At 46.3% G+C, this 18776-nt stretch overlaps 1 protein-coding gene across 1 annotated transcript in view; it reads right to left on the reverse strand.

The window, feature by feature from the left end:
- Window positions 1-222: 222 nt before the first annotated feature.
- The window catches only part of LOC137308691 (mRNA (2'-O-methyladenosine-N(6)-)-methyltransferase-like), a gene marked incomplete at both ends in the record, with an annotated part of 33904 nt that continues 15350 nt past the window's right edge, over window positions 223-18776 (reverse strand). Inside the window, 3 exons of the mRNA XM_067977259.1 lie at window positions 223-316; window positions 13750-13934; window positions 16238-16324. Coding sequence (XP_067833360.1) covers window positions 223-316; window positions 13750-13934; window positions 16238-16324 — 366 coding nt within the window. The remainder of the gene's footprint in view (window positions 317-13749; window positions 13935-16237; window positions 16325-18776) is intronic.

An 18776-nucleotide genomic window follows, 5' to 3' on the forward strand; every position in this document is an offset into this window, starting at 1 on the left:
TCACAATGAGAATCAGGGAAATAATATTCTCCTCATCATAATCCTGTCTCCAAATAGAAATCATTAATTTTGCCCAGTGATGTTATCAGATCTGTGACCATATACCTCACTACCTTAAAGTTCTTGTTCCTTTAAACAAAACACTTTAACTGTGCATTGATACAATCCATGTCCTGTACCCGGTCTATTTTGACAATGCAGGCTAACACCTCAGACCCTCACCTCCATGTGTGTGACCATACTGTCCATCAGCTCTTCACCAAACGGAGGGTTTGCTTCAAAGGAGCCGCTGACTGGTGAGAAAGTCAAGAATGAGCTGTAAAGGAGAAAACAAGCAGCAGCTTTCACACTGTTCAGCATCAGCTCTACAGACAGGTGTACACAAAAGGCACAACACACACAGCACATGGCCCCTCGCACTGTGGTACAATCACAGGACACTTACCCAAAGCACAATACAACCCTCATCCGCAGCTAACACAATGATCCAACAGTTATTCACAGAACAAACCGATGGATCCACATATTGGCCACAATACAGACCAAGGGAGCTGAGCATCACCCTCTCTCACACTCTGTAAAGCCCTCTCTCAATGTCTAAAACCCTCTCTCACTGCGTAAAACCCTCTGACCGTGTAAACCATCTCACAGTTTATACTCTCTCACTGTAAAACTCTGTCTCACTTTTTAAAACCGGCTGACTGTGTAAGCCCGCTTTCATTGTGTAAAACCCTCTCTCTGTGTAAACCACTTCTCACCGGGGAAAACCCTCTCTCACCGGGGAAAACCCTCTCTCACCGGGGAAAACCCTCTCTCACCGGGGAAAACCCTCTCTCACCGGGGAAAACCCTCTCTCACCGGGGAAAACCCTCTCTCTGTGTAAACCACTTCTCACCGGGGAAAACCCTCTCTCACCGGGGAAAACCCTCTCTCACCGGGGAAAACCCTCTCTCACCATGGGAAAACCCTCTCTCACCGGGGAAAACCCTCTCTCACCATGGGAAAACCCTCTCTCACCGGGGAAAACCCTCTCTCACCATGGGAAAACCCTCTCTCACCGGGGAAAACCCTCTCTCACCATGGGAAAACCCTCTCTCACCATGGGAAAACCCTCTCTCACCGGGGAAAACCCTCTCTCACCATGGGAAAACCCTCTCTCAACGGGGAAAACCCTCTCTCACCAGCTGACTGTGTAAAACCCTCTCGCACTGTGTAAACCATCTCTCACTCTGTAAAACCAACTAACTGCGTAAAACCCTCACTCACTGGGTAAAACCCTCTCTCACTGTGTAAAACCCACTCTGATCGTGTAAACCGTCTCACCGTTTTCCCTCTCTCACTGTGTAAAACTGTCCCACTTTTTAAAACCAGCTGACTGTATAAAACCCTCTCGCACTGTGTAAACACTTGCTCGCTGTGTAAAACCCTCTCTTGCCACGTAAAGATCTCTCTCACTGTGTAAAACCCACCGTGACCATGTGAACTGTCTCACTGTTTACCCTCTCCCATTGTGTAAAACTGTCTCACTTTTTAAAACCAACTGACTGCATAAAACCCTCTCATTGTGTAAACCCTCCCTCACCGTGTAAACCTTCCCTCACCTTGTAAAATGCTCTCTCAACGTGCAAAACCCTCTCTCAACGAGTTAATCCTTCTCTCACCGAGTAAAACCCTCTCTCACCGTGTAAAACCCTCTCTCACCGTGAAAACATCTCTGCCAATGTGTAAACCCTGTCTCTCTGTGTAAAACCCTCTCTCACTGTGTAAACCCCCTCTCATCGTGTAAAATCCACTCTTTGTGTAAAATTTTCTCGTTTTTTAAAGCCAGCTGACTGCGTAAAACGCTCCCTCGCTCTGTAAAACCCTCTCGCACTGCGCAAAACCCCCTCTCTGACCGTGTAAACTGTACCAGTGTTTACCCTCTCTCACTGTGTAAAACTCTGTCTCACGTTTTAAAACCAGCTCTCTGCGTAAAACCCCTCCCTACGTAAAAACCTCTCCCGCCGCGTGAAACCCTCTCTCAATCTGTAAAACCCTCTCTCACTGTGTAAAACCTCTCTCAATCTATAAAACCCTCTCTCGCCGTGAAATCCCTCCCCCGCTCTGTAATACTCTCCCTCACTGCATAAAGCCCTCTCTGACCGTGTGAGCCATCTCAGTGTTTACCCTTTCTCGCTGTGTAAAACCCTCTTTCACTGCGCAAAAACCCTCTCTGACCGTGTGAGCCATCTCAGTGTTTACCCTCACTCGCCGCGTAAAACCCTCCTTCAATCTATAAAACCCTCTCTCGCCGCGTAAAACCCTCCCTCGCTCTGTAATACCCTCCCTCGCTGTGTAAAACCTCTCTCCCTGTGTTTACCCTCCCTCACTCTGTAGGTCCCTCCCTCACCGTGTATAACCAACTCTCACCACCCTCTCCCACTGTGCAAAACCCTCTCCCACTGTGCAAAACCCTCTCTCATCATGTAAAACGACTCAGTGTTTACCCTCTCTCACTGTGTACAACTCTGACTCACTTTTTAAAAGCAGCTCACCGTGTATAACCCGCTCTCACCGTGTATAACCCTCCCTCACCGTGTATAACCCTCCCTCACCGTGTATAACCCTCCCTCACCGTGTATAACCCTCCCTCACCGTGTATAACCCGCTCTCACCGTGTATAACCCTCCCTCACCGTGTATAACCCTCCCTCACCGTGTATAACCCTCCCTCACCGTGTATAACCCTCCCTCACCGTGTATAACCCGCTCTCACCGTGTATAACCCTCCCTCACCGTGTATAACCCTCCCTCACCGTGTATAACCCTCCCTCACCGTGTATAACCCTCCCTCACCGTGTATAACCCGCTCTCACCGTGTATAACCCTCCCTCACCGTGTATAACCCTCCCTCACCGTGTATAACCCTCCCTCACCGTGTATAACCCTCCCTCACCGTGTATAACCCGCTCTCGCCGTGTATAACCCTCCCTCGCCGTGTATAACCCTCCCTCGCCGTGTATAACCCTCCCTCGCCGTGTATAACCCTCCCTCGCCGTGTATAACGCTCCCTCACCGTGTATAACCCTCCCTCACCGTGTATAACCCTCCCTCACCGTGCATAACCCTCCCTCACCGTGCATAACCCTCCCTCACCGTGCATAACCCTCCCTCACCGTGCATAACCCGCTCTCACCGTGTATAACCCTCCCTCACCGTGTATAACCCTCCCTCACCGTGTATAACCCTCCCTCACCGTGTATAACCCTCCCTCACCGTGTATAGCCCTCCCTCACCGTGTATAACCCTCCCTCACCGTGTATAACCCGCTCTCACCGTGCATAACCCGCTCTCACCGTGTATAACCCTCCCTCACCGTGTATAACCCTCCCTCACCGTGTATAACCTGCTCTCACCGTGTATAACCCGCTCTCACCGTGCATAACCCGCTCTCACCGTGTATAACCCTCCCTCACCGTGTATAACCCTCCCTCACCGTGTATAACCCGCTCTCACCGTGTATAACCCTCCCTCACCGTGTATAACCCGCTCTCACCGTGTATAACCCTCCCTCACCGTGTATAACCCTCCCTCACCGTGTATAACCCGCTCTCACCGTGTATAACCCTCCCTCACCGTGTATAACCCGCTCTCACCGTGTATAACCCGCTCTCACCGTGTATAACCCTCCCTCACCGTGTATAACCCGCTCTCACCGTGTATAACCCTCCCTCACCGTGTATAACCCGCTCTCACCGTGTAAAAGCCTCCCTCACCGTGTATAACCCGCTCTCACCGTGTAATAGCCTCCCTCACCGTGTAATAGCCTCCCTCACCGTGTAAAAGCCTCCCTCACCGTGTAAAAGCCTCCCTCACCGTGTAATAGCCTCCCTCACCGTGTAATAGCCTCCCTCACCGTGTAAAAGCCTCCCTCACCGTGTAATAGCCTCCCTCACCGTGTAATAGCCTCCCTCACCGTGTAATAGCCTCCCTCACCGTGTAATAGCCTCCCTCACCGTGTAAAAGTCTCCCTCACCGTGTAATAGCCTCCCTCACCGTGTAATAGCCTCCCTCACCGTGTAAAAGCCTCCCTCACCGTGTAAAAGTCTCCCTCACCGTGTAAAAGCCTCCCTCACCGTGTAGAAGCCTCCCTCACCGTGTAATAGCCTCCCTCACCGTGTAAAAGTCTCCCTCACCGTGTAATAGCCTCCCTCACCGTGTAGAAGCCTCCCTCACCGTGTAATAGCCTCCCTCACCGTGTAATAGCCTCCCTCACCGTGTAATAGCCTCCCTCACCGTGTAAAAGTCTCCCTCACCGTGTAAAAGTCTCCCTCACCGTGTAAAAGTCTCCCTCACCGTGTAATAGCCTCCCTCACCGTGTAAAAGTCTCCCTCACCGTGTAATAGTCTCCCTCACCGTGTAATAGCCTCCCTCACCGTGTAAAACCCTCTCGCACCGTGCAAAACCCTCCCTCAATCTGTAAAACCTCTCACTGTATAAACCCTCTCTCAATCCGTAAATCCTTCTCTCACCACGTAAATCCTTCTCTCACTGCGTAAATCCTTCTCTCACTGCGTAAATCCTTCTCTCACTGCGTAAATCCTTCTCTCACTGCGTAAATCCTTCTCTCACTGCGTAAATCCTTCTCTCACTGCGTAAACCCACTAACGGTGTTAACACTGTCTCACTGTTAAACCGTTACCGCGTGGATCCCTCTCTCACCGCGTGGATCCCTCTCTCACCGCGTGGATCCCTCTCTCACCGCGTGGATCCCTCTCTCACCGCGTGGATCCCTCTCTCACCGCGTGGATCCCTCTCTCACCGCGTGGATCCCTCTCTCACCGCGTGGATCCCTCTCTCACCGCGTGGATCCCTCTCACTGTGTAAAACTCTAACTCACTTTTTAAAAGCAGTTCACTACGTAAACCCTCTCACACTGTGTCAAACCCTCTCAGTGTTTACCCTCCATCACCGTATGAAGCCCTCCATCACCATATAAACCCGCACTCACTGCGTAAACCCGCTCAGTGTTTACCCTCCCTCACCGCGTGAAGCCCTCCATCACCATATAAACCCGCTCTCACTGTGTAAACCCGCTCAGTGTTTACCCTCCCTCACCGTGTGAACCTGCTCAGTGTTTGCCCTCTCTAACCGTGTAAAGCCCATCTCTCACCAAGTAAAACACTCTCTCACCTAGTAAACTGACCTTTGGCCCCTCTGTCCTTGCAATCTACTGCCCCATCTCCACCCTCCCTTTCCTCTCAAGTCCTTGAACGTGTTGTCGCCTCCCAAATCCGTGCCCATCTTTCCTGCAAATCCACATTTGAACCGCTCAAATCAGGTTTCCGCCTCTGCCACAGCACTGAAACAGCCCTTATTAGTCACAAATGACATCCTATGTGACTGTGACCATGGTAAACTCTCCCTCCTCATCCTTCTCAACCTGTCTACATCTTTGACATGGTTAACCACATCAACCTCCTCAACGACTCTCCTCCATCGTCCAGCTCGGTGGGACTGTGCTCGCTTGATTCCATTATTATCTATTCAGTCATAGCCAGAGAATCTCCTGCAATGGCTTCTCTTCCCACTCCGTTACCTCTGGAGTCCCCCAAAGGTGGAAGATGGGAGGCCAGCCAGGAGAGGATTGGAATTGTTGAGTGTGGAAGTAACAAAAGTGTGAATGAGGGTTTCAGCAGCAGGTGAGCTGAGGCAGGGGCGGAGACGGGCGATATTACGGAGGTGGAAGTAGGCGATCTTGGTGATGAAGACGTTACACGGTCGGAAGCTCAGCTCAGGGTCAAATAGAATGCAAAGGTTGCGAACGGTCTCGAGTCCCCCAGGGTCTATCCTTGGTGCCCTCCTATTCCTCACCTACATGCTGCCCCTCGGCGACATCATCCGAAAACACATCAGGTTCCACATGTACGTTGATGACACCCAGCTCTACCTCAACACCACCTCCCTCGACACCTTCACTGCCTCCGATTTGTCGTATGGATTGTCTGACACTCAGTACCGGATGAGCAAAAATTTCCTCTAATTAAATATTAGGAAGACCGAAGCCACAAACTCCGTTCCCTCGCAATCTACTCAATCCCTCTCCCTGGCCACTGTCTCTCAGGCTGAACCAGACCGTTCGCAACCATGGTGTCCTACTTGACCCTGAGCTGAGCTTCCGACCACATATTCGCTCCATCACCAAGACCGCCTACCCCACCTCCGTAACATCGCCCGTCTCCGCCCCTGCCTCAGCTCACCTTCTGCTGAAACCCTCATTCATGCTTTTGTTACCTCCAGACTCAACTATTCCAATCTTGTCCTGGCTGGCCTCCCATCTTCCACCCTCCATAAACTTGAGATCATCCAAAGTTCTGCTGCTTGATTTTAAAATTCTCATCCTTGTGTTCAAATCCCTCCATGGACTCGCCCTTCCCTATCTCTGTAACCTCCTCCAACCCTACCTCCGAGATCAATTCTGGCCTCTTGCGCACCCCCAATTTTCTTTGCTCCATCATTGGCGGCCGTGCCTTTAGCTGTTTAGGCCCTAAGCTCTGGAATTCCCATCTTAAACCTCTCCTCCTCTCTACCTCTCTCTCCTCCTTTTTAACACTTCTTATAAAGTACCGCTTTGACCAAGGCACCAACCTGTATCTTTTTTTGGCTCGGTGTCAATTTTTGTCTGATAGCAATTCTGTGAAATGACTTGGGTGGTTTTACTATATTAAAGGTGCTATATAAATGCAATTCGTTGTTGTAAACCCCCTCACCATGTAAACCCTCTCTCACTGCGTAAAACACTCTCTTACTGCGTAAATGCAGCCTATCTCAGACTTCCTGTCCTGAAGAAATCAGCATTAGGCCGGATGTACAGTGGAGGTCCAGTCCCAGCCCCAGCAGGTCATAAAGTAAAAAGGTAAGCTGCAAGGGTGCTCTGTAAGTGGAGGCTGATTCTAATCGAAAAGTTAGGAATAGCATACCCCACGAGGAAAATCTAACATTGCCCAAGCTGGATAACCTACCATTCTTCTTTGTTTATTCAGGCTCCATGTAAAACAAGACCAAAGCTGACCAGTTATAGAAGAAATGGTGGGATTTGCTCTGGAAATGTTTGGAGCAGGTTGAGAGTCAGTTTCATGCCGGTACAGCAAAGTTGATCCGTGCTGCTTAATGTGAGGGGGATCACTCTGTAATCACTGTAGGTACTCTCCTGCTGTCTACACTCTTTGCTTCTTTTGCAACCAGGTAGCCTGTCTCTCTCAGAAAGGGTGTACAATAGGGGGTCTGACGAAGGGGTTAATTCATTTTTAGATTAGGTTCACTAGATTAATTCTTGTGATGAGAGGGTTATCCTATGAAAAGAGGTTGAGTAGAATGGGCTTATACTCTCTGGAGTTTGGAACATACACGATTATGAGGGGGCTTGACAGGGTAGATGCTGAGAGATTGTTTCCCCTGGCTAGAGAAGTCTTGAACTAGGGGGCATAGTTGCAGGATAAGGGGTCGGCCATTTAAGACTGAGCTGAGGAGGAATTTCTTCACTCAGAGGGTTGTGAATCTTTGGAATTCTCTACCCCAGAGGGCTGAGTCGTTGAGTATATTCAAGGCTGAGATAGATAGATTTTTGGACTCTAGGGGAATCGAGGGATATGGGGATCGGGCAGGAAAGTGGAGTTGAGGTTGAAGATCAGCCCTGATCTGATTGAATGGCGGAGCAGGCTCGAGGGGCCGTATGGCCTACTCCTGCTCCTATTTCTTACATTCTTTCCTTACGCGTTTCTAGTATTCAGATAAAATGGCAGCTGACTGTAGAAAAGCAGGTGACACTGACCAAACAAAGAGAGGCTCTTCTTCTTTGGATCAGGCAGCCTTGGGGCTTGCATACAAATGGTAGACCAGGCAGTTTTAACCCTAAGGCATTGTGTTAGTACCATGAGTTTTAAGCACTGTATAACCACCAAAGGAGAAGGTTACGGTATGGGTCAGTTTACTTAAGTTAAGAAGAAAGAAGACTAAAGAAAGGTGACAACAATGGTTCACAGCTAAGACATCCCAGAGCATCACAGAGCAGAGCAGCACAGTCTGAGGCTATTACTGGCCTGCTACTCATGCAAGAGATTCAATGGGGTTCTGATGAACGATCATCGACCTGAAGCACTAAGCCTACCTTCCTCTCTCCACCGCTCCTGCCTGACCTGCTGAGTGTTTCCAACAATTCCTGTTTTGATTTCAGATTTCCAGCTTCTGCAGTATTTTGCTTTTTGTTCAATGGTTTTTACACTCACATCACCAGGAGGCAGTCTTAATACTAGAGGCATAACAGCTCTTATAACACGGAATATAAGAGTTTGAACATCAACTCACTAAAATTGGATTGTAATCTTGGACATTGAACATAATTCTGTTATCCTGTCACCCAACTAATGCTACATCATTGTGAAGTAGGCTCACAATGATTTAGATTCTGTCAATTGTTTAGAATCTATTTACCTTTATCGTAATAACCAATATTTAACATTAACTAAAACAGTGTTAGTGACACAATGGTGTGCCCTTGGATCTGCTCAGCTGCCCTTCACTCAGTGTTGGATGTGTTTTGGTTTGGTCAATAATTGATATCTTCAGACTGGGTTATTGGGTAGTCTGAAGGGATTTGTCATGTACAATATTTCTGTGCAGGATTTACCATCTTGCTGTTCTACAAGGTGGACATCTCTGAGCATCACAAGAGCCTTGGCATCGTGTTCGGGATTGGCTCCACATTTTGTTGGTGGATCTTGTCACATTCCCACCTGGTCTCTACCTATTGAAGAATCCTTTCCATGGGAAAGGAATTTGCAGTAATTTGACTGTCAGATGTAAGAGGAGGCCTGAGGTAGTGAGCTGGGTATACCTGCAAAGTAGGATGATACTCTTCCAGGGCTTTAACGGTAGATTGTTCAGATAGTTTAACGATCTATTTTGGCTTGTCTACATCAGCAAGTGAACTAACCTACAGTCACCAGGAATTAGTAAGTACCACATTCATCCGCTCCACTTGTTCATCTCCCTTCAGTTAAAGAACTTTTAAATTTCTTGGTATTCTATCCTGTTCTGCTTTCCAAAACTCAGGGTGTTGTAATCATCAAATGGAATGTGACTGCATCCCATGTTATTATGGATGGGGGTTCCCTCTCCTTTCACTCCATTCCTTTGCTTCATAGATTCTTCACCCGCAAAGGCGTTTGCTTTCAGCAACATCACAAGCCTCAGTTAACTCATGTTAAGTCAGTCGACTAGCAGCTTCTACTCTGGCTGTAGAACGATTGAAAGGTGCGTCAATTTAGACCAGAAAAGAGACATTTCCCACTGTTTCGGCTGGCCTCAAGACAACTGGAACAAGCCCAACAGCTGAAGCATCTCAGGCCTTGAGCAGCCAACTCAGAAGTCAAATAATCGGCTCTCCGATAGCTCAGCCAGCTTATCCTGTGAAGAGTTGAGCTGGCCAGATCACGAAATTCCCAGGTTTACTCCTGGTCTGTGCCCTCCATGGTGATATACCCCATTGACATTCGGTGCCTATACTGGCACATGACTGATGCCCAAAGCGTGCCCGTTGCTGTGGGTACCATACTCCAGCAAGACGTTGTTGCCTTCAGGAAGAGGGTGGTGAACCCCAATAAAACAAATTATTGGGCTGCAAGTTGTTCCTGATCACGAGCAAGGTTGGAAAATTTGATAAAAAATAAAAAAAAGCTTTCACCAAAAGTTTACAAACTAACTACAAAAGATTACAAAAAAATGTTTAAAATGACAACAACTGTAATATTAAAATGGCAAATAAAACAGCAAACTACTGATGAGAGGAAAAGAACTGACGAATGCAGAGTGCTGAAGTGGAAAACAGTATGACTGTCCCAGGCCCCGTGTGTTAGGACAGCAGCCCATGGTTTGGCCCCTATTGGATGGAGGCCGTTCTATCTGTATGTGGAGGTATACAGATAGTGTGTAGTTTCCTGCCCCTTTACTCTCCTCCCATTCCCCAAGAAGCACCTTTTCTGTTCAGTGCCACTTCCAGCTCGGCTCACTGAAACTGGTGAATTATGAGCAATGACCCATATCCTACCAAGCATATCTTTAAACAGCAAAAAACGATGAACTCCCCAGGTGTATATGTGTAGCGTTGGAATGCACCATTGCAGTTAGTCATTGTCAACAATTAAGAATAGGTTAGGTGGGAGGTTGAAGGGAAGGGGGATAAAGGGATATGGGAACAGATTGGGCCAAATGGCCTGTTTCCATATTGTAATTTCTATGTAATTCTGATGAGCTTTATTTTAAATGGGATATCAGCAGCATGTACACTCTAATGTACGTGATTCCATAAGCCCGTATTCTCGCCTCTACTCACACACATGAAGTTTCATAGCCTGCCTCTGCCCCATTTATTCACACATTAGCGTGCTACCACAACCAACGTCTGCCTGTCCCCACTTATAAACGTGGTAATCACCATTCCCCTCAACCCCCAGTGCTACGTGAGTCCAGAATCCCCAGAATTCTGCAGCACCTCAAGGCCAGGTTCCATCGCAACCCCAAATTCGATAGCATCAGAATGTAGAGACTCTTCAATCTCAATATAACAATGATTTAAAAAAAACCTCTATAAAACAATGCTAGACTGGTGACTATGGTTAAAATATCTGTATTGATATCAGTACACCAGGTATTGGTATCAGGACATTGAGATATTGATATCGGTACACCAGGTATTGATATCGGTACACCGAGATACTGACATCGGTACACTGAGATATTGATATCCGTACACTGAGATATTGATATCAGTACACCAGGTATTAAAATCGGTACACTGAGATATTGACATCAGTACACCGGGTATTGATATCAGTACACCAGGTATTAATATCGGTACACTGAGATATTGACATCAGTACACTGAGATATTGACATCAGTACACTGAGATATTGACATCAGTACATTGAGATATTGACATCAGTACACCAGGTATTGATATCGGTACACTGAGATATTGATATCGGTACACCGAGATATTGATACCGGTACACCGAGATATTGATACCGGTACACCGAGATATTGATACCGGTACACCGAGATATTGATATTAGTACACCAGGTATTGATATCGGTACACTGAGATATTGATATCGGTACACTGAGATATTGATATCGGTACACTGAGATATTGATATCAATATACTGGGTATTGGAATGCACTGGTTTCAATAAAGGTACAAGTTGTGGAAGGAAAACAAGGGTGGGGGGGGGTAATGCCAGGGGAGAGATTCCGTGGTGGGTGCTAGATTCCACAATGCTATCCATGCTGGGAATCGCGAACCACTAGTGATCCTGATTATAACACTGTGCTTCCCCCCTCACACATGGCATAATAACTCGTTTCCGTTTCCTCCTCATGGGAAGCACACATGTGTCCTGTACCCATGAATGTGGTGTTCTAAATACTGCTCCCTATCTGCCCATACAACGTGAAGAAATGCTGCTCCACAACCCCTCCAATTGCTCACTCATTTGATACTGAGGCATACAGACCAGGCAGGTCCCAGGTCCAATCTCTGCTCTGTGCGGATGTACCTAATATTAACCAGGATGTGCTGAAGGTGGCACAATTACCCAGGGTGTACTGAAGCAAGGGAGGGGAAGCCAGCTAGGGTCCCCAATCCTTCTAGGATGTATGTGTGGTAAGGACTGTGCTGCACTGGGATAGCTGTCATGGTCAGATAACCTGTCGACACTCACTGTATTGGCCTTACATAGGAAGAATGGACACTTGGGTGATGTTTGGAAAGAGTGGGTGCAGTACTCATGGAACTGTACCCCAACATGAGTCAGCTATTTGAAGCGATAAAGAATGAGAATCGAGTTTTTTCGTAAAAGAAAATCCCAAACTGGCTGAAAAAGGAGCAGGCGAGTAATCCCAGCAATCAGACCACCTTCCACAGGAGTCGTGGCGCAGTGTGGCAGAAGGGCCGAGGATTGTCAGGCCCATTGTTCTTTCAGCGGATAAAAGAGTTAGCAACTTTACACACATGAATTTGCAGTGATGATTTGATGAAATTTATTTCTGTACAAGTAATCAGGAGAGAAATAAGATTGTGTAAAGAAGAAGCAAAGTTGAAAGAGGTGTGTAGAGGGTGGATGGCAGGGCCCTTTGATGAGGCAAGGGAACTCCCACAAGGAGAGTGATAAAATAAACCTGCACATATCTCCTCACAGTTAATTCAAACATCGTTTGTAGAGGCCAATAAAAATGTACACGTAAGGGAACGTTTTTTTAGCAGCAGGTCGGACAATTACTGCTCCACAAAAAAAAATATTAAAAAATATGCCCAGGAGGAGGTCATTTGGTTGGCGTTCTCTCCTGTAACCCCATTCCCCCCCAGACCCTTTTATGCACCTTTTATAGTCCTCAGGCAGATGATCAAACAGGCTCCATCCGTCAGACAGGGATCCACAGTGAGGTCTAAATTGACAATCCAGCAGGAGGTGAAAGTGGCCAGTTATCAAATGGCTGACAAAGCCACAGACCTGTTATGAGGTCAGGTGCAGGACGTTTACACATATTTCACAACTGGAAGATATTTCAGATGAACTGATCATCTGAAATATCGTTCAGTTTGGACAAAGGGTTATACCTGAAACGCTAACTTTATTCCTTTCTCCACAGATGCTGCCTGGCCGGCATTTTCTGTTTTTGTACTATAATTAGCTTGGCAATTTTCTTGGGACGGGGTAGAGGGAACTTTATCGTGGACATAACTAGGAGTGCTTGATAAGGCAGTGCAGAGAGCTTTTCTGTACATCTAACCTGCGCTACACCTCCCTGGTGCGGACATGGGAGTGCTCGAAGTGAAGTGTTTAATTCTCCACCTCTGACATCCTTCACCATGGTGAGATTAAACAATCACCAAAAGAAATACAAATTTTAAAGGAACAATAAGATAAGTGAAAAATTCTAAGAAAGCGTGAATCAGGAAGGAGAATGTAAAACATCATGAAATGTCTAGACTGTACATTGTGTTGGGAGAGAGAGAGAGACGTGGGAGTGAGTATGAGAGGGGGAGGGGGAGAGAGAGAGCAAGGCAGACATGGGAATGAGACACAACGAGAGAGAAAGATATGGGAGTGAAAGTCACAGGAAAAACATGAGTGAGAGAAACACAAGAGAAAGGAAAGCAAGAGATTCAGATACGAGACACGGGGTAATTATGGCAGGAACAGTGCGGGTTTGGGTCAAACGCCTGTTTTACACCCTGCCCCGTTCTACACTCCACCAAAGCCAAATAAAGAGTAAAATGGGGCAGGGTGTAAAACGAGAGTCCGGTTGTGTTAGGTTATAATTACCCCTATAGGTGAGAGGCACACAAGTGAAAAATGAAATGCATGAGATTAAGAGGCACAAGAAAGAGAGATATGAAAGTGAGAGACACAGGAGAACAAGGGAGAGACGTGAGACAGAAACTGATGAGAAAGGTAAGAACGGCAGGAGAAAAGAAAAACGCATGCAAAACCAACTTTCCTGAAATAAATGACTAAAGTGCAAATCATCACAGTGCAGATAAGAAACTTTAAAACTTATATAATTACAAAAAAACACACACACAAAATAACCAAAGCAAGCCTCCTGCTTTTGATGGGAGGTTTATTAACAGACTGACCACAACATATTGTGAGGCATATACAATCATCTCAATACAATCACTACAAGTAAGTTACGTTGTTGGACTCACCCCCTGGAACCAAAGTAGCCATCGGTGTCAGGGAACGCAGAGCAGTACTGTCTGAAATAACAGTTCAGTGGTGAGGCAAAGCACTCAAACGTCACGCCAAATAGTTTGTTCAGGGCTTCAAACACAGCTACTGGCAGAGCCCCCTGCAAGCCAGTGCCTTCGTGTGCCCCGACACCAAACATGGACTGAAACAAAACAGACACTGCACTGTAAAATCTGTTCATTACACTTAGCAATTGTTAGCACAGCATGTCTCATTTACTGATGAGAAGCTGTAGTCAATCACAGCTTTGAAACTCCACAACAAGGCTATCAACTTTCTAATAATAGTACAGATGCTCCTTTTATGGTACTTTAACAATATTCAGTAATATCGACATCCAAATATCAGTGTTCCAGATCAGAGCGATTGCTAAAGTGATATATGCTGAACAGGGGAGGAGAGTCTGACACTACTGGCAAACATTTCCCGTAACTCTCTTTCTGTGTTTTATGGGCCTTCTATTTTTAATGTGTACGTTATACAGACTCAAATTCCTTGTGTCAGCTTGAAAACAGAACGTAACAGGCGCATTTTCACAGTTACAAACATCACAAAGTTCAGGAAAGTCAAGGGCGAATGTATTTCTGTGGCTTGTCATGTCAAATGTTGGGGCAAGATTCCCTCAACAATTTTTTGCCTCAACGTCATGCAGGAATGGTGTGGGTGCAAGTTAAAGTTAGTAGATTTCTCGGCCAGTGTACGGGTATATGCTGGGCTGACACACCCATTACTACGGCCAGAAATTCCTGGAGTGGTCTTTTGGAGACGAATATTGGGTGGGGCAAAAGACCCGCTGTCCCATGGCTGCCTCCCCTCACCCCGGCCCATACCCCATACATGTTATGGGCAGGCACCCCTGCCATTTTTGGTGTGAATATAAACATTTCTACCAGCTGCTACTTTCCCATTAGGTCAGTTTCCTGAAAAAAAAGCCTTTTAACTGTTAAACCTTCCTCCCCGAGGCCCTTAGCAACACTGGATGCCGGGGCTGTGTAGACATCCCTACTGCCCAGCATTACTCAGGCTCAAATGATAGGAAATACATCGCACGGCCTATTGCCATCCTAAGGATAGCATCATAATATGCTGCCCATAAGGTGGTGGGACAATATGCACCCACCCCAACTTCCAGAGGAACTCTGATAATCGTAGAAAGGGGTGGGGGGCCTGGTGTAACCAGATCCTGCCCAAAGTTCCACCCCACCTGCCAGATTATGGCATTTCTGCATCCCCAGGAATTTCAGGGCTCTGGTTTTTCTCATACTTTGAAAAGATTCCAACCTTCGTAAATAGGATACTGTGATCATCTGGGGTGGAGAGCAGCTGTCAGGGGGGAGGGGCAGACATTGTTTCTTTAAGAAATTTGCCCTGAGAGGTCTGCTGAGTGGCCCCTCCCCACTGTGCTGCATATAGGGGCACATCTGTCACTCTTTATTCCAAGATGGCAACAGTAAGACTCCAAATAATAAGACCATTGAAATATAACACAATAGAGCAGCTCATCTTCTGTTTGAGGCCCCACACTGTACAATGCCGAAGGTACCCTGTTATCAATTGGTGGCTACACTGGTATTGGATTCAAGGCCCTGAGAGACGGCCTTGCCTAGGTTATTGCTGTGGTTGGTGGGAGAGGGTTGGAGCCACCGTAACAAAGTTAATCAGATGGTGGGAAAGACTTTCAATGGTTGAGAACATCCCAATGAAGCTCGAGGAGAGATTGAGCTCTGAATTATACCTTGTTTCGGAATAGCCACAATTTAGGTGAGAACTATCGTTACAAACACTTCCTCCACATTCTCGATGCTCCATCTGACCCAGGTGTTTCTGGGTCGAGTTGGCTCCTGAGGTTTCTCTATGCCAGAAATTGTGCTTAAACAGCTGGTAGCTGGGATCGCCTTCCAATAAATTAATTGCCATATTGAGCTCTTGTGCCAAGGGTGAGTCGGCTTCACACTTGGTAAAGACAGGTATCATGAGAGTCAGCTGCTGCAACAATCTGTGGTACTTCTACACCAATTTTAAAATCAGGAGCTTGCACCAGCCGGTCACCAACCAGAATTGGTCCAATTAGGGTGGGCCATTACTCAAGCTGTCATCGATTTAAAAAAAGTAGCACCCTAGCTCTGCACAAATCAAACAAACCTTGACTGACATTTCAAACGAAACTCCTCCCTACAAGTGCAAGAGCTGCAAGAGAACATTTAGAGCCCTTGTTAACAGCTGATCAACATTAATTGCAAACTGGAGGAAACAGGAGAGGAATCAACCTCTGACAATAGGAGAAAAAGAGCTAAGAAATGGTCCAGAAAGTGGCTTGATATTGTGTGTAGTTAGGAAAGAGCACCTACAGCTCAGGGTACAGTAGCAATAACATGTCTATATGTGGAGCTTAAAACACTGAGTGAATCAATGTTTCTCACTCAACTGAAATGGGTTGCAGCTTACCTGGTATCTCCTGAGTAAGCACCAGACTCTTGCCAGGAACTTTTCAAACCGTACATCATCAATACAACTGTACCTATAGAGCTGTTCCTGAAAAAGATAGGTCAGAACACTTTTAATAACCAAATCACTTTTCTGTTGATTTATATCCAAGGACAAAATCAATGAGACTGCAGAAGGGAACTACCAGAATGGGAAGCCTTCCTCAGTGTCCCTCACTGCTGTCTCACTAGATTAGATGGAGGCGTGAGTTGGAGATAGGAATGGAAGAGTTCTGCCCCACAGTGCCAGGATGCTGCTCTGCTGCATTTGTCCTATAAAGTCTAATCATTTCTTCTCCCAACATATTTACCAGTGAATGCTGTTCTGTGCTGTAGATTCATGTTCAACTGGAATCAGATCAAGGTTACTTATGCATATTACTTGGAACTAATTCACCTTGTCATTCGGGTCCTGATTTAAACCCAAGCCTTCAAAGGGAATGAACAGTGTACGAACCAGGGGTGAAAGTGTCTAACTCAATGAACTAGCTAGTCCACCATCAAAAGAATGAGTATTTCATCCTGTCTGTCTGCACTAGATTTGGATGCAGGTCTCAGAGACTTGTCAGGAAAATGACTTATCTACTGTGCTGGCCAGACCCCAGAAGAGTAAAGAGATGTTCATCCCGTGTCTGGGCTGGATTCTAACTCCGGCCATGTGGCCGGACGTACACTTAGATAATTTGCAACCAAAGACAAATAATATTTTATCAGTATTTTACATCATTGCTTGGGGATCATGCGAGGGCAATAAAAACAAAAACATACAAAGAAAGAATGCTGATTGCCAGCTGTAAACAAACACTTTGGATTTACTTTAAAAGGTAAAAAGTACTTTCTCTGGGGAGGAAAAACGTCTTGAGAGTCGGTGAGAAACAAAACCAAAAGAGAAAATAGTGGGCAGGAACAATAGAGGAACAGAAAATAATTACTACTGAACATTGAGAGGAATGTATTCATGCTTCTCTTGTTGTATCAGTTCTACTTATTAGAGTAGATATAAACTATTCTGATAAAATGGCTATTTGAAATGTCTCTAAGGCGCCTTTTACATGACAAGGGTTCCCCCTTTATCCCCCACCCATCATTTAAAGGAAGTTCTAACATCCAACTCCCTACTGCATCTTGTTGCTTTATAGATAGGAACCATTATTAGTGCCATGAAACCTGCTCTCACTGTTGTGGTTTACAGGGAGCTGCCATCGTGTCAATTTATGGCCAGTCTGGTTGTTGGATTCTGGAGTTAGGATTGGCATAAGAAAATTATCTATTTATTCAAGATCACTATATTACCAGAGCAATAGTTTTTGACTCGCTGTCATTTAGATTTGGCCTTTGACTCTGGTTACTTCTTTGTTGGTTTTTGACTCTCTCTGTGGTGCCTCACTGTTGGTTTTTGACTCTCTCTGTGGTGCCTCACTGTTGGTTTTTGACTCTCTCTGTGGTGCCTCACTGTTGGTTTTTGACTCTCTCTGTGGTGCCTCACTGTTGGTTTTTGACTCTCTCTGTGGTGCCTCACTGTTGGTTTTTGACTCTCTCTGTGGTGCCTCACTGTTGGTTTTTGACTCTCTCTGTGGTGCCTCACTGTTGGTTTTTGACTCTCTCTGTGGTGCCTCACTGTTGGTTTTTGACTCTCTCTGTGGTGCCTCGTTTGCTGGGAGGCACCTGGCAGAATCCTTGCCACAAGGATGGGAGTTGCTACTGCTGGGGAGCAAAGGTCAGCAATGCTGCAGGGGGAGACCAGCTGCAGCACCAGAAGGAGGTGGAGCCGTCTTAGAGAGAGCAGAATAGCCCCAGAGACTTTTTTTCCTCCCAACTTCAAAACACCCTCTCCATTCCTTTAATTTTCCACTGCTCTACTGCCCGATTTCAGGTGGAGGAAAATCTCGTCCAATGTCTGATAAATGTAGCACTGGCCAGGGTCAAGCAAAACCCCCTTGTTATTGTAAATTGCTCATTAGAAAGGTCCCAGCAGATCGGAAAACCGCAAACATAACACCAATTCAAGAAGGGAGTGAGACAGAAAGCAGGTAACTATAGACCAGTTAGCCTAACATCTGTCATTGGGAAAAATGCTAGAATCCATTATTAAGGAAGTAGTAGCAGGACATTTGGAGACTCATAATACAATCAAGGAGAGTCAACATGGTTTTATGAAGGGGAAATCGTGTCTGACAAATTTATTAGAGTTCTTTGAGGAAGTAACGGGCAGGGTGGATAAAGGGGAACCAATGGATGCAGTATATTTGGAATTCCAAAAGGCATTCGATAAGGTGCCACATAAAAGATTACTGCACAAGATAAGAGCTCATGGTGTTGGGGGTAATATACTGGCATGGATAGAGGATTGGTTAACGGACAGAAAACAAAGAGTCGGGATAAAAGGGTCATTTTCAGGATGACAATCTGTAACTAGTGGGGTGCCGCAGGGCTCAGTGCTGGGCCCTAACTATTTACAATATATATCAATGACTTGGATGAAGGAACAGAATGTCTTGTGG

This window comes from Heptranchias perlo, unplaced genomic scaffold, assembly GCF_035084215.1.
Source record: "Heptranchias perlo isolate sHepPer1 unplaced genomic scaffold, sHepPer1.hap1 HAP1_SCAFFOLD_1374, whole genome shotgun sequence".
Classification (NCBI taxonomy): Eukaryota; Metazoa; Chordata; class Chondrichthyes; order Hexanchiformes; family Hexanchidae; genus Heptranchias; species Heptranchias perlo.